The sequence below is a fragment of the Siniperca chuatsi genome, linkage group LG20, assembly GCF_020085105.1.
Source record: "Siniperca chuatsi isolate FFG_IHB_CAS linkage group LG20, ASM2008510v1, whole genome shotgun sequence".
NCBI classification, from domain to species: Eukaryota; Metazoa; Chordata; class Actinopteri; order Centrarchiformes; family Sinipercidae; genus Siniperca; species Siniperca chuatsi.
In genome coordinates this window covers 13,083,611-13,108,070 of record NC_058061.1, presented here as the reverse complement: position 1 = coordinate 13,108,070, position 24,460 = coordinate 13,083,611, and the positions used below count along the sequence as shown (strand labels likewise).

The window sequence follows — 24,460 nt, the reverse complement described above, 5'->3', positions numbered from 1 at the left end:
AACTGCTGTGGGAACACCGGGTGGCAAAGACATTACAGCTAATGCCTTCCCAAACAATGCTGAATCATCATCTCCTTATGAAGTGAGAGAAAGAGACAAACAGACCGGGAAGAAGAGGGTGATGGTGAGTGTGAGGTAGATGGAGGAGAGGAAGAGTGAGGGGGGATGGGTTCAGGCTGTATCAATATTGCATGAGCTGAGCCAGCAGAGGATGCATAGCCATCAGTGGGAGCAGCTGTCATGTATCAGTGATGCAGCCTGTTCCTAAACCAGGACCTTGACAAGCCCTGTGCAGCCCTGACTGATTGTGTCCTGTCAGATAGCAGAAAATATATTTCCTTCCTGGGTCTGCATGGCCTCCAGGGAATCAGATATAAATCAGGGAGATGTTTCATGTATTCTCTCAGGTAATAGATAAAAATTAAGTAAATTCACCAAAGCCCTCATCAGTTAACACAGAGACCACTGCTACATGTGTTATTGTGCTGCTGTCTGCAGGGCCACATGTAATTGAGAAGGGTGGAACTACACATCCAGCAACTAGAGCTGTTGAGTATCAACCCTGAATGGCTGCTGCTGCATACAACCGCTCTGCTTTACACTGTCAGCCCCGAACTGAAGACAGGACAGGTGCAAGGACACGAACTCTTGCTTTCCAGACCTAAAATGTCTATTAAATACATTTGAACAAGTGGTACATCAAAAAGAGCTCAAACTCATGAAAGTTAAAGTAAGTCATGGGCATTTAATCTCACTTCGATGCAGGGAAAGGCCTGTAACTTTACACTGATTTTTCGGTAAATGTCCTGTCAAAACCAGATGACTGCATGCTAAAGGCTGGAAGGAGGAAAATCTGTGTAAAGTTTCTCACAAACTCCTACCACTTAATAACTACCCCCCTTGTTGAGCTGTGTGGATGCGCATTTGCGCAGGTGTTGGCGAGACTGGACGGATTTATCCAAGTTAAGTTTATGGCAAACATTTAACACACACTTTGAAGAGGCTACTCACCACTCCAAGTAACAGTGCTATGAAAGCGGAATTCATCCTGTTATCTCCTTTGTATCTTCCCAGAAGAGTCAGTCGGATCGGATGCAGCGCAGCAGGATGCGGATCTCAGTAACTTCGAAGTGACATAAACTCGGCTGTCATCGCTGCGTCTGTGCGCGTCTATTGAGTTTACTTCTAGAAAAGTAAGGTGTGTATCGGAGCGGGGAATCACTCAGTCCAGAAGCTCTGTCTGCAGACAGATTCCAGTCAGTGAGGAAGCTCGCTGAGATTGGCCCATTGGATGTCTGAGCGCTTTTCTCCTACTGGGCTCATATGACAGACGCGCTCAGCTCAACGGCTTCAGGGAAGCGAGCCATCTCCCTCTCCACGCCCACTACACACACACACACACACACGAGCCTGCTCTCTCTTTAACAGCTTCATGCTCTGGGATGTTCTTGCTGAGTCGGACAAACCAACCACCTTAAATGTTTATCCTCTGACAAATTAAGTCTTGTTTAAATCGACCATTTAGGATGTGGTTTACAGACGGTGCCAACTGAATTAAAGTCTCTCTGCAACCAAGACAACTGATTAAATGGAATTCTTCTTCCACTTTCACTCCCTTGAACAACTTCTAAATTTTAAAGGGATCCATCAGATTGCTGTCTATTTCTGCCTGAAGCATTGAAGTGACCTTGTTTTACTGCCTTAAGACAGCAGTCACATCAACAGACTTCCCTCTCAGGACTGACTGTGGGAATGCACCTTTAACCCAGAAACCAGAGATCCACACAGGTATGCATCCACTTATATTTGCAGCAGAGCACATGCAACAACTGAAGGAAAAGCAAAAATCAGTATGATTTTGTGTTACTACCTCTGAATCCCTCATTCCATCACTCCACAGTCTAAAGTCTAAGTTAGATACATAAAAACTGCATTGCTGTGTTATTACAGTGATTTTTCCTTAACTGTAACACTAATTCGTTCCTTTTCCACCCTATTTAAAAAATTATTTATCTGTGGGAGTTAATCACAGGACAGCTTTCATCAGAAACACTGCTGCCTTTATGCATAAGAAGAGGCAATCTACTGTTGGATTAAGCCGACACCTGAGGCCAAATGCTGGCCTGATATAAACCGGGGAGCACCTCATGTTCTACTTCAGATCATGACTATACATGTCACCCTGTTCAATGTGTCGTACACAGAAGAACAGCAGGTTGATTTAGAGAGGTTGACAAAGTTGTTTGTGAGGTTTATGCAAGTCTGTCATGTTTGTGCACGGTCTTCACAAACTGAATTTCCCTGCAGCAAAATGTACATAGACATTCTCTATGGGCCCCTGCCCGCATCCACAGCTATTCATTCAAGCCCTCCTCACGAGGGCCCTGTATATTCAGTCCCCTTTTTACCCCTACACCCTTGGGAGAGGTACAGTCCAAACACTTGATACGCTAAAGGGTACTGAACTAATTGGTACTCATACAAAATGATTCCTGGCATGATAATTCAATTCAATTCAATTCTATTGACATTTTGTGTAAAACTGCTCATAATAAAGGTAAAAGTCACAATATAATGCATATTACACCTAGGTCTGACATTTAGGTTGAAGCCTCATTTTAAATTCCCACAAGAAAATGTTCTTTACATTCACTAATGATGATTAAATTAGGTGTAAATCTGAGTTAGATATAGATATTACCTGCGTTTATTTCTCTGTACAAACTGATCTCTACTGCTCAAGACTTTAAACATGTCTGACTTTTATTTGTATGTGCTAGATTAAAGAATGACGTTTCTATCTGTGTCATCTTGATGAGACAGAGATTTATAGAGACCATATAAGGACTGAGGGCGGTGGGGGACATGGGGGCAGCGGATGAGGAGAGAGAGGGAGCTGGGTTGCTATGGGTGGATAAATAATGCATGAATGCAAAGAGAGAGAGAGAGTGTGGTCCCTGTAATTCATTAAAGAGAATCAATGCTTATTTCACCTGAAATCTCTCTTTAAAATTGTGGCTTTTCGATGCAGAGATGACATGAAGACTACTTACAATAACAGCTCACTCTGAATACGAATGCCTCCAACAACCACTTAAACAGGAATACAGATTGGTCTCTTCTGTTGGCTATGAAAGAAGTGGTATAATCCTATGGTAACAAGCAGATAATAGTGACATAAATGATTACATTTTTAACACTTTTTCACTGACATGAATTTGCTTCTGAGTCCTTTTTCTGATCACTTTGAGTGAGTAAGGATTTTTAATTCTCCTTTCCCTTTAAATGTCTATAGAGTTAAGTTTTATAAGACGTTATAGGGAACTATAACTAATATCACTACTATGTTTACTGGAAGAGTAAAAAAAGAGGCAAGAGCCTGCAGACATTTTTATGAAATGTGGATGTGAAAACAAAACTGTATCCATTTTGTCACATGCACACAGATGCAAGCACCTGGACACACACTCACACACACACACACGCTGACCATCTGTCACCAGTGAGTGGACAGAGGATGGGTGGTCCAGGACACGTTCACTGTCCCATCTCAAGTTCCGAGAAAAGAATTCTGCTCCAGGTGGCCGGTTCTGCGGGAAAGTGTGTGTGTGTGTGTGTGTGTGTGTGTGTGTGTGTGTGTGTGTGTGTGTGTGTGTGTGTGTGTGTGTGTGTTAGTTTATAGGCTATCTACATCTCTCTCAGTCTTAGTAAGCTTCCCATGCTTGTGCATGTCCCATCTTTATATTTCATGATTTTATCTCCCATGCACACATGTGTATTCATCTTCAACATGTGAAAATTGTTGACCTGAAGAGGAAGAGGAGACCACCTGTCACTCATACAAAAGCAGCAACAGAGGAGCAAAAACAGCACTGGCAATGTGATCCACCCTCTCCTTGTGCGAGCTTTTCTTCTAATGTACTGTAATAGATGGAGGGGAATCATATGACGAGCCAAGGAAGCCCTTAAATTACTCTGAAAGCACTTACACCAATAACTGGCATGGGAGTGATATCATGTTGTGTTTAGAGAAAACCTTGAAAGTACTGCAGTGCCAGCGGGTATTCCTGTTGTATTTGGTAAACAACAAGTTCAACAAACCGGCATCATTATGTGCAATAAAGGTTTGGGCTGGTGAGTTGGTGCAGCTATCCTTAATTTCGTTGTGTTCTTGCCGTGGGGATGAAACAACTACTCAGGTTAATTTTGTACAGTGCCAGGGTGAACCTCGGATGGGCCAGATGACGACAAACCCGTCTTCTTCCCATGGGGCTCCCTCATCTGCACTTTATTGATCTGATCTGTCTAGCCCCTTTTCTCTCTCTTTACTGTTCACTCTCCCCTCCATCTTCTGCTCATTAGCTGCCACATCTCATAGAAGAAATACTAATACTACATTAGAATATAGAGTAGAGTAGTGTATAGAGAAAAATATTTCATCTGTTAATTTTATTTTCCCATTTATCCTGTCCAGGCTTGCTTCTTTGCTGTTTTATCTAATCTGATTAGATGTTTAACCCTTTCTTGGACATTTAACTGGGTCCACAAATGCACCGACGATGAGCTGGCCACATAAATACACTTTAACACACAAATACAAATGTAATAATTAAAAACAAATGTGTGTTTGTTTGTTCTTTCTTTCCAACCCTGTCAGTCTACTACAGGTAAAGATGCATGAGTGAATGAATTAATGAATTTGTCTCCCCAGTTGAAGAACTTGTGACCTGACCTGACCTGAACCCAGAGACGAGTTCCACAATGTGTATGTCATGGTTAAGGCGTGTGTGCCTATGTTGATATTCTCTGCATGTGTACAGTCATGTTTGCACTTTTTAACATTATGTCCATGTGTTTGTGTAAAACATGTTTGCTTGTTCCCACTGGCTCAATAATAAAAAGTATTGATTTCAAAGATTTTTTTCTCTCTGTTGGTGTACTGAAGAGAGCAGACATTGAAGGGACTTGGGGGGGGGTGAACAGGCCTTTGTATTGATCAGATACAACTACATACACAAAAAATGAGCCTTAGGCTGTTGACTGTCAATGCAGCCCATTATGCATTCAGAGACACACAGATTTGGCTGATATGAAGCAAGTGCATGTGCGCACAGACACAGTAGTAACCTGCTGAATTCAGTCACAGAAATCACAAAGGTACAGGATGGTTTATGTTCTGTACTGTATCACTGTAAAAGCTGACCCAGTGAAACTAAGGATCTGTAAAAGCATGAACTGCAAGTCACATAAAATGACACTAACTGAAAATGTTATGGTAAAAAATTTTGCCCATGATCTCAACTCAACTTTGTCTCTTTTTCACCTCAGCTAGATCACCCAACAATAAATAAATCAATAACATGTTTGCCTAGAAAGATAATATGAATTCACAAATTTTATTAGACTTCACATTAGTTGTGAAGTTTTAAAAATGTCTGTTATATGATGTCAGTAATATTTCTATTCTGTTCAAGAAAATGCAGCCTGAAAAATCCCTACTGGTTTGCACATTAAGCTAAAGAATCAATGTCTTGCTTATAGAGTTCATGATGATGCTGCCATGACTAAAACAATGCTGCCCCCTTCTGAGCTGAAGACCATGATCCTGTCGGAGATTACAACTGTTCAGAGACAGTAATCAATGTAAAGGGGCACTTAAAATTCTGCTAATTATAAATTCTGGTCTTTGAAAAAGGACAGATCTGTATTTGCATCACATTTATGTGTCTTGGGTCAACACAAAGTATTTTCACAAAGATGTTGTATGACTATATATAGAGTTTAAAATCTTTGGGTATCAGTTTCTAATAAGGCTTACTTTATAGGGGATTATCACTTATAGTTAATAAATAATTTACTCATGCTCATTACTCATTTATATATCTGTTTCAAGAGTTTGTAAAACAGCTTTTGGGTTGCCAGGTTGTAAAAGCAAAATCCTTTTGATCGTGTTTATCCTCCTTCAGCACATCTTGCTTCGCCTTTCTAGTAATGACTCAATGTCTTACTTTCTAATTAGCCTTCAAAACTGCAGTCATGAATGTTTATAAGTCGTTAATAAAGGGTCATGAGTTTCTCACTTTGCTATCTTAAGTTGAAAAGCTCTGGTCCGAAAGTGCTGCGGCTCTTTTTGTCTTAAAAAGGTAAAGGTCATGCTACACCAGTTAAATGGATTTTTTAAAACTTGGCGACAGCCTGGCAACCCGAAGAGCTGTCCTTATTGATTCTTTATTAACTAACTGGTCTGTAATTTATCCTTACTAATCTACAAAGCATAATAAATTAAAATAGGTGTATCTATTAACGAAGGCCTTATTTACAACAACAAACCCTTTAAGTGCGCCTAAAAAGTGATATCATTACTATCCCAAAATAGATTTCACAGTTCACTGATAGGGATCACTGAGGTGACTCAGTACAGAAGTGCATGAAGTTTGCAAGCAACTAAAAAACAGCAGAAAACAAAACAACGGTGATTAAAATGTCCTTTCTCATACCCTTGTGATATCCATATACACAGTACAGTTTGTCATCCAGTCATGCCTCACCTGCCCACCAGGCACCCTCAGTAGGTTGATCTCCTCCGTTGATCACCTGACGTCTCTTGTCATCCGCCTCCTGCATGTACAGCAGCAGCTCCTCTGCTCTTCAATAGAGGACAGTATTCCAATTGCTCTTTGCCAGATTGCTGTCTGGCTCCCAGCTATTTCTGCCTGCCTTCTACCTGTTTCCTCCTCTGATTACCTGTTGCTGATGTCCAGACTGCCTGCTGGTTTTTGGAGTTGTTTGTCTGATCGCGCCTGCCTGCCTGTGACCAACTGTAAGCCTCATCCTAACCTAGTAAACTTCCTTTTAACCATTTCTGTTGCGTCAAGTGTCTGCATTTGGGTCCAGTTATGTGACGCCTGCTGCCAACAACTGCTGCTTGATAGGTGGAAATATGTGTGCTGCCAAACCTATAGGTATACAAACATCCATTCAAAAGGGTTTGGTCAGCTCTCTATCTTGTATTTTTCTGTTAGGACCAAGATAAATAATGTGTGCAGGGAGCAACACATGGACCCCACTGATACTCTCTGACCACTTTCCATTGTCTGTGATAGTAAAGTGTTTTTAGTAGAAACTTCACCTGCCTCCATCTGTCAATATTTTAAAGAATGTGAAACATAGTGCATGTATGGATTTCAACATGAGGCATTTCTATATTGTATAAACTATCTTCTCGGGCAAATACTGTAGTTTGCTTATTTTTAAACTTTTTTTTACTTGGGTCAAAGTACAGACGTATTATCAGCAAAATGTGATTACGTATCAAAACTAAAAGTACTCACTTACTTTGCACTACTGTTTTTTTTACCATTTTAGTGATAAAATAATTCAGGTGTAGTATGATCTCCAACTGCAGGTTTCTTTAAACGATAGCTGCTTTAGTTCTGCCTCTCCCACTGTAGTATAGTCAGTATATTCCCAAAATAACCGTGTGACTCGTCATATCAGTGCCATGCACACAGAGCAACCACAACAGTGCCAGTTAATACAACTCTGGCTCAAATCTCAGTGTCAAATCAAATCTCTTTCACTGGACTTGAATTGTTGAATTATTTTATATTTGATTTGGTTTGCAGCATTATTATTAAGTTTTCATGATAGTTTTATCCTTAGTGCTATCCAAATACTGTGAAGCCTATTGTACACAACGTCTGATAAAGCTTCACCATCACCTGACTCTTCAGAGAAAGAAGACAGACATCTTTTAATTCTATACAAGAAGCCTTGGTTTTTAATTTTTGAGTCAAATATTGAATATGAATCTTGAATGATAGTCTGCAACAAGAGTAATATGGGTTCCATTTAATGTTTTAATGTTTAATGATAGTTAGTCCCTGGTGGAGGTGGAGAATACCATGTACTTGGTCTTTTCTGTATTCAAATGTAGTCTGTGATAATTGGAAAGGCAGACTGAAGACGAGTCAGGGCCTGGGCTTGGGTGGGGCATGTAAAATTGTGTCATCATCATTGTAATCATCAAGTATTGATTAGGAAGAATTATGTTATTTATGTATAAAGTAAACAGTAATGGACCAAGGACAGACCCCTGTGGCAACCAATTTCTGATGGTAAGATGAACGAGTACCATTAGCAACAACAGTCTGAGTTCTCTCTGTGAGGTAAGAGTGGAACCAATGAAGCGTGGCTTCATCTAGACCAATAGATTGTAGTTTGTGGAGTAGGATTTTATGATCGACAGTATCAAATGCTTTTGAAAGGTCAATGAAGAGGGCAGCACAAAATTGTTTTTTATCCAGGGAGGAGACAATGTTATCAGTGACTGAAACTGCAGCTGTTATTGAATCAGGAAGGAAATGTTACATCTGAAGAGCACAAGTCCCATTTAACTCCTGTTTCCCAGCCTCACTGTCTCTACATGTATAAGACTGGCAGCCTTTTTTAACCATAACTTTCACAACTCCATATTTGTGAGTGTGAGCATTCACCCGCAGCCCCTGGCTGGATGTGGTGGTGAGGGTCAGGGAGGGGTCATCTTCAGTAGGATAGCCCCTTGTGAGAACCAGATGTGGATGGCTGATAGCATCCCTGTGCCCCTGGACAGCTTCTATGTTGCTCTTGTCTGAGTGTGGGAGGGGAGGGAGGGCAGGGTTACTGGTGTTGGAGCCCCTTTAAACACTGCTCTGAGGTCTGTTTATACTGAACAGTTAATGATAAAGGACTGAACATGCTGATCGCTAATCAGTGGGTCATATTAAGTTTTGACAAGGGGTATCTTAGGGTGTGTGGTTTCTACTGTCGTGCATCATGGTGCCTCAACTGTGAGCACAAATTGAACTGTCTCAACAACGTTTGGAAAAACACTGCACAGGTAAACAAAATGTGTCGATTTCTCAGGGGAAATTATTTGTCAAATAAGACCCTTAGTGCAAACAGCACCAGAAATGATTTTGATTTGTTTTACTATTATTATTATTATTATTATTATTATTATTATTATTATTATTATTATTATTATTATTATTATTATTATATGAGTGGTTACTGTAACTGATCGCTGCATAAGTTGGCTTTTCATGTCACATATTGATCTGAAAATTTGGTCACATGGGCTATCAATTAAAGGAGATGATTATACATGAAAATAACCCTATATATACCATAATCAATGCCTTCCTGTCAAATCATTTTTGATGACGTTCTGCTTGTAGAACTAATGAGGCTGCTGGTGTCCTCTATTTACAGTGTATATGTTTACTAAACACATTAATGGAAAAGCAATTAGACTGCTGCTTTTGTTGAATTACAGACTGTATACAGGCAAGAAAATACTTGTTATTTTGCCTGTGTTTACATTTTACATAGCCAAATATAATGAATGTGGTGAGGTCCACTAATCTAGATATCTAGAATATTTGTCCACAGCTTAAGTAAGTACGTATGAATTCAAAGTACTTGTACTTTACTTTATACTTCCACTCCACTACAATTCAGAAGGAATTTTTGCCCTTTTTACTCCACTACATTTAGCTACTTTACAAACAGTTGAACAACAGTTTACAGTTGAATATTTGACACATTGTTACAAATTAAACTATATATAAGTGATTAAAATTTGCTCACCACAGCCAGCCTCAACCAGTCTCAACATTAAAACACTACTTACACATTAATGCATCAATAATAATAGTAGTACAACACTGACATAGACCATTTTTCTTTTGATATTTGAATTACATCTTGCTAATAATACTTACGTACTTTTACTTGGTGACATTTTCAATTAGAACTTTACTCGTAGTGGAGTATTTTCATATTGCAGTACTTTTACTTAAGTAAAGGATCTAAATACTTCTTCCACCACTGAGCACAGGCAATTTTGACAAACTCTTTTGGAAGAAAAGAAACATTATTTAGTATGTATTCAAACATTTGCAGCGTATCATTTACTGATACATTGAAATTGACAGTTTTGTGCTTGACACCTCAAAAACACAAGATCATTCAAGGTTTTCGTCAAATTTGGGGAAACCTCTGCTGAAAGACCAGTACTATCTTGAAGATGTAAAGACTAAGTTGTAACATACACTGCAGCTTGCATGCACAGGTATTCTTTCATATCTGCATGCCTATCATCTCTGTCACATGGGCTATATGTACACTGTGTATGTCTATGTGTGTGTGCAGCCATACATGTGTAAATGCATATATACTGTATGTGTGAGATCTCAGGTAAAATCTCTAACAGAGGCAACATACAGTGTGAAGGTTAAGTAGTAAGACATGAAAATGAGTGTGACTTGTTGACTGTTTAAGGATGAATGACATGCTGCTATGTCTTACAGGTCATTTCCATTACTGCTGACTTATCAACAGGCGATACAGTGAAGGACTTGGGATACAATGGCCTCTGATTTGTCACCCGGGACTGTGAGTGGAAACGCACCCACACACACATGCACACACATCGGATTCCGGGCTTCCAAGTCCGGACAGAGATCATTTAGATATTTTCTTGGTGACACTTTATAATACAGCCCATGATTTACAGTGTAATTTCAGTGTATGAATAGGTACCAATAAAATACTTATTGGTGCTTAAAAACAAGACTATGGGGAACAAGAGAGTAACAGTTGGGCATTTTGGAGGAAATTAATGAAATGAAATAAATTATACTTTAAGGTTTTTGTAAATACTGGTTACTTGCCAGGTACAGCACTGGAAAAACAAAAGTTTGGGAATAAAGGTGTTAACAACACTGATATTCTGTATAATATGCTACCAAAACTGTGGGGTGTAGAGTAAGGTAAGTGTTTTCAATCTATTTATTTCTTATGCTCTGGCTGTATTCCTGGTGTGATCAGTTTTGTTTGCACATATGTAAATATTGTTCTGTAATTAAAAATGGAAAGAAGAAGAGCTTACCAGGCCTAAATGACCTAAAGCTTGTGAATGTATTGCACAGAAGCTCTTTCTCTTTTTCGCACCACTCCAGCACTTAGCAGAGCCTTTAGCCAGGTGAGCCATTGACACTACATCTATTAAATAAAGAAAAAAAACTGCATTATGGGTAAAGTAGGATCCAGTGTTTATTTGGAGTTTATTTGGAGTTAACTAGGGATTTAAAGTCAGGATATCTTGCTTCGATTTTCACCATTTTTTTCTTAAATCTGTCTCTTGTGAGTCCTACAACTTTACAAGAGTGCAATTTATCACTTCCAGTACATCGCTGGAATAACCCTTTAATGAATGGAACATCCAAATATCACCAAAGGATGAAAAATTGGGTTTGGTTAAATGTGGTCCCATCGGTTTTTTTTTTTTTTTTCTAACAGAGCAAAAATGAACAGGAGTGCTCCCTTTACACCCCTTTCATCGGGTAAGTCACCTTAATGCTACTTTTTTTTGCCAGCAGGTTCAGTGCCATACTCTAATGTATAGTTGACTAAAAGTGTGTTTCTTTCTTGTCATGGCTCAGGCCTCAGTTTCAAGCGGTGGACAGATGCGAGATGTTGACCATCTTAAAGGGAGAGGAAGAAGAGAACATGAAAGCCGAAATCCAAAGTTTCACTCTCAACCCCGATGGTGTTGAAGGTAAGCGTGCAGGCCCAGCAATGTAATCCAAGCCTCTGTTGTCCTCCAAACACAGACATTAAATATGATAAGATGCTGGTTGGATAATGACACAGTGCGACTGGTTTTCTGCACATACCACGCCACTGTATTTACTATCAATATTATGGGTGAGACCAGAAGACATCACTCTGTTGGACATGTGTTTCAGAGAGAATTAGAGTGTGCATGTCCACGTGTGTGCGTGTGTGTGTGTGCATGCATGCATGTATTAGTCCCACCCATTATCAGGCAGCATGCATCCACACATACACAAAGAGGCAGCTTTAAAGAGGTGGTGTTTATAAAGTCACGCTTTTTTGCCATTCTGGGGGTCAGTCACTTGTCACTGCTGTCGGCTTGGCGAGTGCCTGCAGGAGGTAAGTGTCACCTTTTCTGCTACAGTTATGAATGCTATTTGTGCAATAATACAAGTAAAGCTGTAACTTTGTAGCATGAAAAATATGGGAATAGAGCACTTTTTGGAAACTGCACACTTACTGTTATTGACTTGTGGTCAATGCTGCAATAGGATGATTTTCAAAGATTAGTGCAGGATTTTATGTTTAGTCTTACTCAAATTATGCCTCAACTTCAAAGCTGCATAGCAATACTAGGGAGGCTGTCAGCAATCCAAGTCATGGGGTGACACACCAGTCAGTAGAACCGACTAAGCGTGAGAGGCAACAGATCTTTAAGGCTACGCAGCAGGTCCAGTTTGATTTACTATAATACACAAGTGTTGCTTAGCTGAGTTAAAAGAAGGCCTGACTTGTGTTTGAGTGTTTGGTTCAGAAAGACACACACAAATTATGCAATGTGAAAATGTCTGAATTTGCAGAAATTTTGCATGTGCAGTCAATGGTTATCTTCCCACATGCATATTGACGATAACAAAAAAATGTGCTTTTTTTTGCAAATTAGACATACACATTGCTTTTTGAAACATCAGTATGTATGTATTTGTGTATCTATGTGTGTTAGATGCACAAACATACTTGCATGCAAAACCAATAAAGTTACTAACATATTGTCTTCTCGATGCAACTTGAGACACTTGACACTTTACAGAAATCTGCAAAGATTTCATTTGCAGACATATGTACCTGTGTGTGTGCACATTGTACTTACACCTACTCAAATAACACAATGTATATTTATTCATTGTACATATAAAAGAATTGGCACATTTGTACTTACACACACACTCACACACAAACACACACACACGGATGGACTGTAGACAACATCTAGTTGGTCTGATCTGAATCTTCCACCCCTTTGATAATCTGTGTTTTGGAAATAAATCATTCTGTTGTCACAGACAACTTCAGTGCTCCAGTCCAATCTGAGATAAAAATGGACACTCTGGAGATATCTTACATAAGGCTGATGTCATCTGCCAACTACAACCTGAATCAATATTTCCAATACACTTTATGTCTTTACTGCAAATTTAAAAAATAATTAATTCAGTTCATTCTTTACCACTATCTAGCAAAGCTTTGAATGAGCAAAGTTAAGATGAACCTCATTATTTTTGGATTGCAGAAATTATTCAGACTTTAAAATGTGTGAAAAAATGTCTTAGTGTTGAAAGACAGAGTGGGTTTAAACTGGGTACACTGTGTCTGTTCCAGCTGCCAGGAACATTAGCAACAACGCCGACCCCAGTACAGAGTGGCAGGTAAGGAGCACACACACACACACACACACACACACACACACACACACACACACACACACACACACACACACTGTATATCCACTACAGGCACACGACATGTATTGACAGTCCAAACATGTCCAGGGTGAGTCGTCATTCATGTCCACACCGGAAACTAACAGTGGCTCAGAGCCTGGAGCCTGCTGGTTGTTGAGGCAGGGCAACCATGTTTACCTTATAGACACAAAGTGTCACCTGGACCACCTTTCCACATTAGCCTGATCCATATCCACGCTGGTGCTGCCAAGAAGATGACAGAAATGACAGTAGATTCTTATGATGCTCCAGGCTGCTGCAGTGGAAAACTACACCCAAAACATCATCATGTTTTTATAATGTAATGAAGCATGAATGTGACTTTATCTGATCCTGCTCTCTTAGAGGATATTGCTCTTAGGGACCATACGGCATGCAAAATTATATCTCTATTGCTCTCTTCACCTACAAGTACATAACCTTTAGCTGAAGGGAACAAGCTCAGGAATATTCAGTAAGGTTTGTTCAAAGTCTTCTTGGGCTGTCTTTCTCTTTTATTGTGCTCATTACAAATTACTCTTGATAACAAGATTAAACTAAATACCTGAAATAAAAATGCAAAAAGCAACATCATGTACACAGCAACAGAATACACAGCATCTTTTAAGTGGTTCCTAAATCTCACTTTTACCCGAAGAGCTTTTCCTATTTTTACGAGAACCTACATGTCCTATTTAATTCTGTTGTACACTATTTAATTTTAATTCATTAAATTTTTTTAAAATTATCTTTTTTTTTTGTTTATTTTATTAATATTCTTCTCCTGCCTTGGTCCCTCATTGTTTTAGGAAATCTTCTCTGTTTTGCTTTGTTGTTTTTACTGTAAAGCACTTTGTAACTGTGTTACAAAGAATAGTACTTTGTTTTAAGTTTATTATTATCATTATTATTTCAAATAACACATTACACATGTAGACTTATTCATAATCCACCGTCTGCATTACAACTTCTGAGGCTTTTGAATATTAGTTTATGTAATATTAGTAGTAAAAATAATAGTCACCTTATAGACAACTTAATGGGTATGTTCACATTTTTTCAGGACTGTTGAAAAACAAGACTCACAAACATATGTACACTGAAACAGATGAAACGGACTTGAAGCTAATATGAGGCTTCAGCAGTCTGAGTTAGTCAGTTCTAGAGAGTATCTACAAAAATTACATTCTCTTTATTACCAAATGTCCTCTTTGTGTTTCCCTGGATAGTGTTGAGCTGCAGTGGAGGGACAGTAAAAAAAAGACGGAATTTGATACTAAGTAGATGGTAAGGCACACTGTCAAGTAGGAAGTGGCCAGTGAAACTGCAGTTGTTCACCACATGTTTAAGCTGTACTTGTGGGAGGTGCAAGTTTGATTTATCCACATGCCCTGTCCAGATTTTCCCTCTCTGTCTCACAGGCACAAGCATGTTTGTGCCTGTGTCCCACATTCATGTCCATATCAGTCAGTGTTTACCTCTGTTTTTTCTCTGCGCCTTCAGAGGTGCGTGCAGCTGAAGGAGCTAATGAAGGACCAGAAGCAGCAGACCTACTGGCAGGAGACGGGCCGATGGGGGGGCTACGAGGAGAGCTTCGACCCTCAGGCCGGGGTGTGGGCATCCTCGCACATCTCCTACCTCACCTTCAAGAGCCTCATCCAGCTCCGACGCACCATGAACACAGGTCAGGGAGGAAAATCAATTATATATGAATTAATCTGTCTATATAGAATTATTTTCAGTGCTACAAGTACATTTACTTAAGTACTGCACTTAAGTAGAATTTTGAGGTACTTGTACTTTACTTGTGTATTTGCATGTTATGCTACGTTATACTCCACTACTTTAAGAGGGAAATGTTGTATTTTTTACACCACTATACATGTACCTGACAGCTTTAGTTACTTTGCAGATTCAGATTATTATTACAAAATATAAACAACTGATACATTATGAGGAATTATTATAGATTAAACTACCCAGTAGTACATAAAATAGTCAAACTCAGCTCTACCTTTACCAGGAGCAACAAATAAGTGATGCATAAACATTGATGTATCAATAATTATAATCCAATAATATAATATATTAAAATTGCCATTCTGCATAATGAGTACTTTTACTTTGGGCACTTTAAGTATATTTTGTTGCTAATATTTGTCTACTTTTATTTTATTTATTATGATTATTTGTCAGTAAATGTAAAGGTTACACATTGATGACTAGAGTATAATTCATTAAATGTTTTAATTTCTTTCATTCTCAGTGTAATGTAGTTCTATATAAATTACATAATTAAAAAAAATAATATTTTTTCAAATTCCTCTGGTTGTAGTATCATTGTTGTCTAGGTACAAACTGTTGAGATAAAAAAGTGCTCCCTTGCCTGCTTCCTTACAGTACGTTTTGCCATTGTAGTGCCAAAATTAAACCCTTAAAATGCAGCAAGTTCTGGCACTCTCAGCCCCTCTTTCTACTTCTCATTTTGACTGAACCTCCCCTCAAACCACAACCACATTGCGCTCCTTTTTATGATCATCTCATGGAATATTTTCAACGTGTTCCTTTGTCAAGGTGTGACAATTTTCGACTGTGAAGAGCGAACCCTGGTCAGCATCACCGAGAAGATTGTCAACGAGATGGTCAACAAGAAGGAGATCAGACCTGGAGACCGGGAAGGAGTGCTGAGATCTCTGCTTCAAAACCGCAGGTATCCTCCAAGACATCATCCAACAGTGACTCAAACATAAATTACCTGCATTTAGGCTTTTAGCTGATGCTGTTATCCAAAGCTGCAAATGAGACGGGGACGTTTCAGTAACTTGCTCAGAGAAAGTTGAGCAGAACACGTAGCCATTGTGGAGATCAAACCTGTAATTATGAAAACACTGTCTCTGACCACCAAACCACTCTGCCTGTCCGCTTAAGTCTTTATTAAAGGTGACCATTGTGTACTGTAGTTACCTCGCACATATAAAGGTCACTCTATAAGGACATATACTGTCACTGTGTTTTCAAAATTTTATTCAATAAGCTGAGAAATCTAAATGAAAATAGATTTGTAATTCAGATCAAAGACCACCAAGCGTTCAAGTTGCCCAAATCCATTTTACTAAGATGTTTTATTCTTTTCACAAGCACACATTTGTCATTTGATCGGTTTTTCTTTTTTTTTCTGTTGCCAGAAGTTTAGAAATATGAAGATTTCCACATTTTATTTATCCATTTAACTTTTCAGTGATATTCTCTGTGACTGTAACTACTATACATTAGTCTAAATATTGTTTCTTTACGCTGCCAGATACGTAAGATCCTTTAATCAGAAGATGAAAGGATTTTCTGGTGAAAACTAAATCCCTAATTGTGATTTATATAGGGATTTTTTTGCCTGAAGTCCAATTTTAAGATATTTACACTAAAATATATCAGACGCTAGCATGGTATCGATGTTCTCATCTAACTCTCGCCAAGAAAGCGAATAAACGTATTTCCCAAAATGTCTATTCCTTTAAAAAAAAAACTTTTATGTATTTTGATGTCTTGTAAATTCCCATAAATATGACCGAGTATGTTAACTCAGTGCCCTTAATGGTAGCTACGGCCCTGATTTTGTAAACAAACAGTTTTCTTTTCTTGTCTTCATTATTTGCCTCCTTTCTCTCAGTTATTACCCCACAACTTACCTCCTAAAATCTGACACTGCAAATAAGAATATTTTTAAACTACAGGTTTTTGTAAAATGAATGAAACAGCTTTCAAATATATTGGCAGCATCATCTCATTCAGCTAAAGATGAAAATTCACTAGCCCCTGGTCTGTTTTGTAAATAACCTATTTTGTTGAATGATTGCAGTGAATAGTTTGATTGTTTGTCATCACAGCCACTCAGTCTTCAGTCTGACATAAAAACAGCTGATGACACGTGTCGTTTTCTCCCTCCAGCCAATCAGATGACCCAGAGAGCCAAGTCCTGACTGATGGGGTGGACCTGCAGAAATTTTCAGTCAAGGAAAGGGTAAGTTGTTCCTCTAGATCATCCATATGAATGTATGATGATAACATGATCTAATATCATGACAATGGTGAGACGAAGGCAGTGATCTAAAAGGTGAAAATGATTTCTGGTCATTCAGGACATTTAGAAAGTCGTTCAGAGGAGTAAAGGTTTTAGAGGATTCTGTTTTTGGTCTTTTTACGTGCATTCATTCAGATTTTTTGTTCTGATACCCATTACCTCAGGTTTTGGGATTAAGTGATCTTTTAAATTTCTGCAAATGTTGTTTTATTTTTGTGCTTATTGGATCTTATTCAGTTTTAGAGTCTTGACATGTTCTTGCTCTTGTTACACAAGGTAAGTATTTTCACACTGCTGTGATGCTTAGATTGTAATGTCCTCCTGGGGAAAAATTCACAGATTTGATTTAAATAGATTATTTAAACCTGCTGCTGTCATTTTCAAGAGAAGCTCCACTTTAAAAAATCTAATTTTTTAAAATATAGTGATAATGATGGGGATAGGAACGTCTGATGTTTGCTCACTAGGTCTGCTCATTCTCTGTTGCTTTAGAGTGACGAATCTTACCGCGTTGAGGCCTCCATGGTGCTAGTAGGTAAGCCAGTGTTTGCATTGTTTTCTTTCAGGATCTGGAGTATAGTATGTGTGTGTTTGTTGCTGCAGAAGTATTTGGATGCACATTTTCCTTTGTGTATACATGTGGGTTTCTCTTTGAATAGAATATTTCTCTCTCTTTGAACCAGGAGCTTTGGACTTTCTGGAAAGGCCCACTGTTGTGTTTGTGCGTCTGAAGGAAGCGGTGGTGCTCGACTCTGCCTTGGAGGCCCCAGTGCCCGTACGCTTCATCTTTGTTCTGGTTGGCCCCAGCAAGACTGACATGGACTACCACGAGACTGGCCGTGCTATGGCTGCACTAATGGCTGATAAAGTGAGTTAGCTGACACTTTCTACACACCTAAAATAAGTGAGCAGTGACACATTAACCAAACACTTAAAAGAAATGATCACTTTTAAAGAGGCTGAGACTGTGTAACTCTGGTTGCAGAGTATAAACAGCAGTATAAACAACAGTATAAAATTCAAGTCTAGTGACAATATTATAGTAGCTGTGTGTTATTGTTTTACATTTCCATGTTCAAGCATTATAGTCAAGTCATTAATTTACAAGTGCCAAGTCGAAATTCAGTCTCAAGTCCTCTGGAGTCCAAACTTGAGCAGCTAGTTTGACTCAAAGTTGTTAAAGTTTAACAACGTGTTAGGGGTTTTTAACAGACATTCTAAGAAAACAACAAATGTCCCAGTCTATCTTCCTCAGTCCTCCTTATGCATGTTTTTAATAATAATTTCCACTCTTCTCATCAACACAATCTACAAGTGAATTTTTTGTCGTGGAGGCATCTTCATCTGACACTTTACTAGTGACGTTTTTCCTCTCATGGCACAGTTTTTATGGTGACACCATCCTCTCAATATAAGATAAAGTGTCATAGTCAGGTTTAGATGTAGATCATTATTAACCAAACAGATCAGGTACAAATTCAGGGTAATCTAAGTTCAACTTGCTGAACAAGTCAAAGTAAAGTCACAATTGAGTCACGATTGAGTCCAAGTTCAGGATTCAAGTACTACAGCACTATGATAAACATACACTTATCTTGTTCAGATGCTGCCTGAAGAATATCTCTGACCACGCAGGACTTACTGTTGCATAAACTTCTAAGAAATGTTTAGAACGTAGAAAATGTGTTGCCACTCTGCACCAAAGTTACTGATTGTATGAAATGGGTATGCACGCCTTGTCAAATGCTCCCTAACCCTGCAGTCTGCAGTCTTAACATCCCCCTCCACTATCTCCATCCAAGGTGTTCAATCAGGCAGCGTTTCAGACAAAGAGCTCCCGTGAGCTGACGGACGCCTTGGCCGACTTCATGGACTGCAGCATTGTCATCCCACCCACCGAGATCCAGAACGAAGCGATGCTCAGCTCGATCATCAGCTTTCAGAAGAAACTGCTGGAGGACAGGTTCCAGTCCTCTGATCCCACGCTCTGCCTGGATTCCAAGCCTCGCAGGGGTGAGTGCCATCAATACACACCCAAAACTACTTTGGATTTTATACAGCACACACATAAACAAACCAATTATTTACTGGAGCATTTTTTTAATATCAGTGTATAGTATTCACATTAGATTGAAATTGTTTTGCCCCAGTTTCCATCTCTACCGGGCCTCCACCTGAAGATCCCCTGTCCCGTACTGGTCGACCATTTGGCGGGATGATTCGAGACATAAAGAGACGCTACCAGTACTACAAGAGTGACATCACAGATGCTCTTAACACCCAGGTCCTTGCTGCCGTCATCTTCATCTACTTTGCTGCCCTGTCTCCTGCCATCACCTTTGGAGGACTGCTGGGTATGTGTGCATATTTGTATGAGACATGGTATTGCTGTTTTATGCAACAGATCCCATAATAATACTTTGACGCCATCTTTGCCACTACAGCTGATAAGGTGGAAAACATGATGGGCGTTCCAGAGCTCCTCATCTCAACCAGCATTCAGGGGATCATCTTCTGCTTCGTTGCTGCTCAGCCCATCCTGGTCATTGGTTTCTCCGGTCCTCTGTTAGTGTTTGAGGAGGCCTTCTTTGCTGTAAGTTCCTATACCAAATCACATCCACATCTAGATGAATTGTAGAGTTGTTTATAGTCTCTTCTAATCCATATGATCCCACTGAACTCAACTCACCCCATTTCATTCATTCAGTTCTGCAAGTCCCAGGGCATTGAGTATATCGTGGGGAGAGTTTGGGTTGGGGTGTGGCTGGTCATCATCGTGGTGATCATCGTGGCCTTTGAGGGCAGCTTCCTGGTGCGTTTCATCTCACGCTTCACCCAGGAAATCTTCTCTATCCTCATCTCCCTCATCTTCATCTATGAAACCTTTGCCAAGCTAGGGAGGGTAAAACCATCTTTTCATCTGTCCAAATGAAATCTGAGACATTTCAGTTCTGCGATTATAGTGCTGCTTCTCATGGCCAGATTCTAATCTTTCTTGATCTACTCTCTGACTTCTCTTTAGATCTTTAAGACCCACCCGCTGATTCTGAATTATGATCATCTGAATGCATCTCTAGAAAATCCCTGGCATCCAAAGATGGAAGAGGTGGTCATCTATGACAATGCTACCGGCAACACGACTGTTATTGTCAACACTATTAAGCCATCTTACCCCAATACAGCCCTGCTCTCCATGTGCCTCATGTTCGGCTGCTTCTTTATCGCTTTCTTCCTGCGGCAGTTCAAGAACGGCACTTTTCTTCCTGGAAAGGTGAGTTGGCGGGGATTGAGTGCTCAAGCCATTCCCAGATTGCTTTAGTAAAGACCTTTTGCCAGTTATAAATGAATGGGTTATTTATGTTATCAACTGTATGATTAATTTTTACACTCTTTAATCAGTGATTTTTTGGGGGGGGTCCTAATCTGTGCTTACCAGGTCAGACGTTTGCTTGGTGACTTTGGTGTGCCTATTTCCATTTTCCTCATGGTTGTTGTGGACTACAACATTGATGATACCTACACTCAGGTTGGTCCATGAGTCTAAGCTTCCAAGCCCAGTTTTATATGCTGAATACATGCATGGTTCATCTGAAATTTTAAAGGATAGGTTCACAGTTTTTCTAAATACATCTTAAAGCAATGGGTTAGGTGCCCATATGAACATTGAAACAAGCTTTGCTTGCTGTAATCATTCCTCCTGTTCATACTGGTCATTAAAATATCCCTTCCTAATGTGCTTTCAGTGTGAAAATCTACAGTCCTCATTCTGTGCAAAAATGTATTCCAAAGTTGATCTGAAGCTAATATGAAGCTGCAGACTAGTCAAAATTAGTCAATTCAAGTGGATATCTTCCAACGTTACAGTCTTTTTAGTACAAAAGTCCCTCTTTTTGTTACTATCCGTCCACTGCAGTTAAACAGGGAAACACAAAGAGGGAATTTTATATTGAAAACACTATAACTTTGGAAGATATTTACTTGATTTGTCTAACACAGACTGCTGAAGCCTCATATTATCTCCAGATAAACGTTAGAATGCATTTTGTCCCCCATCACTTACATTGAAACCATTATGAAGGGATCTTTTAATGGCCAGTATGAACAGGAGGAATGATTACAGAAAGCAAAACCTGTTTCAATGTTCATGTGGCACCTCACTACTGGTTTAAGACAGATTTGAAAGATTTAAGACTTGTTAGATTTAATAGGTTTAATTAAAAACTGGAGGCTTTTTCTTTTCAGAAACTAGTGGTTCCCAAAGGTCTGATGGTGTCCAACCCAGACAAAAGGGGCTGGATTATCAACCCCTTCGGAGAACACAAGCCATTCCCTGTGTGGGTGATGTTTGCATGCTGTGTCCCGGCCATTCTCGTATTCATTCTGATCTTTCTGGAGTCTCAGATCACAACGTGAGTAGTTATATTTCAACAATAATATCACTCAGTGAGTTATCAACCTCAGAAAACATTACATTTCCTGGCTTTAACCAAACGTGTTGCGTCTGTTAACAGTCTGATTGTGAGTAAACCTGAGAGGAAGATGGTCAAAGGCTCTGGGTTCCACTTTGACTTGCTGGTTTTAGTTGGCATGGGAGGGCTCAGTGCAATATTTGGTGTGCCATGGCTCAGCGCCGCCACGGTGCGATCTGTCACCCATGCCAATGCCCTCACCGTCATGAGCAAAGGACCCAAACCTGTGATTGAGAAGGTGATGGAGCAGAGGGTCAGTGGCATTCTGGTGGCATTGCTTGTTGGTAGGTGCTGTCTAATCATTCAATCTTAATGTGTCTTTTCTACGACTGCATGTCTAGAAATCTACAGGTCTGTCATTAAAACGCAGTGCACCATTCTTTATCTGAATGTGTATTTGTGTGAAGGTCTGTCAATTCTGATGGAGCCGATCCTAAAGATGATTCCCATGTCGGCTTTGTTCGGGATCTTTCTCTACATGGGAGTTACGTCGCTCAATGGCATCCAGCTGTGGGATCGCTTGCTGCTTCTGCTAATCCCTAAGAAATACCACCCTGATGAACCCTATGTCAACAGAGTAAGAGTCCTATGATAACATATAACTAAAGTGTTTTAGTACAGCAGTGTATTGCTGCCACGGCAGAAAAAGAAAAACGAATCAGTATCACATTATAACGTGAAAAGTTTATTGTTATAACAAGATATTTTCACATTATTACATATGACATACAAAACTTAGCATGTTATAACAATATACTATTTATCTTGTTATAACGTGAAGCGTTTCATGTTTTAACGTGATAACTTATTGTTCTAACATAAAATAACATAAAAGTTTCTTGTTATAACGTAATAAGTTTGTATGTCATAATAATGTGAAAATATCTTGTTATAACAAGAAACTTTTCACGTTATGACATGATACGTGATATTCCGATATTCTTCTTCTGGCGTGGCAGCAATACGCTGCCGTAAGAAACAGCATGTACAATTACTTTTTGAATATGAGATGTTATGGTGTTTAAATGATGTCATGTTATTTTAACGTCAGGACATATAATGTTGATTGATTATATTTGATTTCATGCTGTGTTATGTCATGTCATGTCATGAAATCATATCATATCCAATAATTGTGGAGCACGATAGGACTGTTGCTACTTCACTATAAGTGGAAATGCTCCATATATACCAGCATTTGTTTAGAAAGTTACAAGTGTTTAGAGTAATATTGTTAATGTGGCCCCTAAATCACATCAGAAAGTGTCATGTCTATCTGACCAATATTTCTACATTTTGGCTACAGGTGAGCACAGGACGAATGCACTTGTTCACGGCCATCCAGCTAGTGTGCCTTGCAGTTTTGTGGCTTGTTAAGTCCAGTCCAGTATCCCTCGCACTTCCCTTCATACTCATCCTCACCATCCCTCTACGCATGTTTATGACCGGGCGTCTCTTCACCCAACTGGAAATGAAATGTGTAAGTGGTCACCTCTTGTCATTTTGATAAAGTAATGCAGATGTAAGCAATGCTTTTAGGAATGCGTGGATGGCTGAGCCTGAAAGGTTATGTGGAATGTGTGTGTGTATATATATTATTATTATAATATTTTTGTGTCTGTTTTAGTTGGATGCTGACGACGCCAAAGTGACATTCGAGGAGGAGCCGGGGCAGGATGTATACTGTGAATCTCAGATGCCATTGTAGATGTCTTCCATGACAGCTGCCAGCAACCCTTTATTTTAACAAAAAGATGTTTATTTATATGTGGCTCTAATGAATGTTTCATCTACCTATGAGCACAAACATGTTTTGAGTGTTTTTTCATGAAAAATGCAGATATAGATTATATCTTTATAGTAAAAACTGTCTTGGTCAAACATTCCTGAAGAGTTTTCAATAGTCATGTTGTTTTGTTTCTAACAGTTTGTGCCTTACACGCGACTGAATCTGGAAATATTCATATAATATTGACATGTTTTTACAAAAAAGAAAGACATAAAAAAATGCAAAGGCTTTTAAAGGCATTTAGAAGGGGCACTCATACATGAAATAAAAAAGCTTCATTCATGCCAGCACACACAGCAAAGTATTGTGTTGAATGTAACTTATTATTGTATTCACTTGCTTGATGTGAGTAAAACTCTGAATTAAGTAGTACATGATTTATAAGGCAGTGATGCAAGCAAAGTGTAGATATTTTAGCAAGAATAATCAAACGTAACACTGGAGAGCAAGGACAACACCACTGTATGGCGTAATAATACAGGGGGAGAGAAAGTGTTTTTTGTGTGTGTTGTTAAAATGTATACTGTGTGTTATGTCGTTATCTACTTGTCATCTCTCTATAAGTAATAAAAACTACCTCCCAAAAGACCAATTAACTTAGTTTCATTGGGTGTGGTTAGCTTTTGATAAGGGTTAAGGAAGGAAAGCAGGGACCAATGAAATGCTCTGCCGATCCTATTTCTTTTTTTTTTCCTATAAGATTTTGATCATTGATTACTTATTAATTACTCATTTCGGTAACTGTACATTAATGAACAATATGCCA

At 39.1% G+C, this 24,460-nt stretch overlaps 2 protein-coding genes across 3 annotated transcripts in view; one reads left to right on the top strand and one right to left on the bottom strand.

The window, feature by feature from the left end:
* ngfrb (nerve growth factor receptor b) overlaps positions 1 to 1,631 on the bottom strand; it is a 38,004-nt gene extending 36,373 nt beyond the window's left edge. Inside the window, exon 1 of the mRNA XM_044178933.1 lies at positions 1,012 to 1,631. Coding sequence (XP_044034868.1) covers positions 1,012 to 1,047 — 36 coding nt within the window. The 5' untranslated portion in view covers positions 1,048 to 1,631. The remainder of the gene's footprint in view (positions 1 to 1,011) is intronic.
* A 5,011-nt stretch (positions 1,632 to 6,642) lies between these two features.
* On the top strand, positions 6,643 to 24,286 carry slc4a1b (solute carrier family 4 member 1b (Diego blood group)). 2 transcript variants are annotated; one of them, XM_044179809.1, is made up of 21 exons: positions 6,643 to 6,820; positions 10,353 to 10,437; positions 11,344 to 11,387; positions 11,487 to 11,602; positions 13,261 to 13,307; positions 14,865 to 15,045; positions 15,936 to 16,071; positions 17,304 to 17,376; positions 17,929 to 17,971; positions 18,120 to 18,304; positions 19,239 to 19,449; positions 19,587 to 19,790; positions 19,881 to 20,029; positions 20,144 to 20,338; positions 20,459 to 20,707; positions 20,873 to 20,962; positions 21,679 to 21,845; positions 21,948 to 22,189; positions 22,313 to 22,482; positions 23,212 to 23,385; positions 23,533 to 24,286. In XM_044179809.1, the coding sequence occupies exons 2-21, from the start codon at positions 10,411 to 10,413 to the stop codon at positions 23,611 to 23,613; spliced, it is 2,784 nt and encodes a 927-aa protein (XP_044035744.1). In that variant the 5' UTR covers positions 6,643 to 6,820; positions 10,353 to 10,410; the 3' UTR covers positions 23,614 to 24,286. The 2 variants fall into 2 exon arrangements, with proteins under 2 accessions (XP_044035744.1, XP_044035743.1); XM_044179808.1 differs by lacking the exons at positions 6,643 to 6,820; positions 10,353 to 10,437; positions 11,344 to 11,387; positions 11,487 to 11,602 and adding an exon at positions 11,829 to 12,000.
* Positions 24,287 to 24,460: the final 174 nt, after the last annotated feature.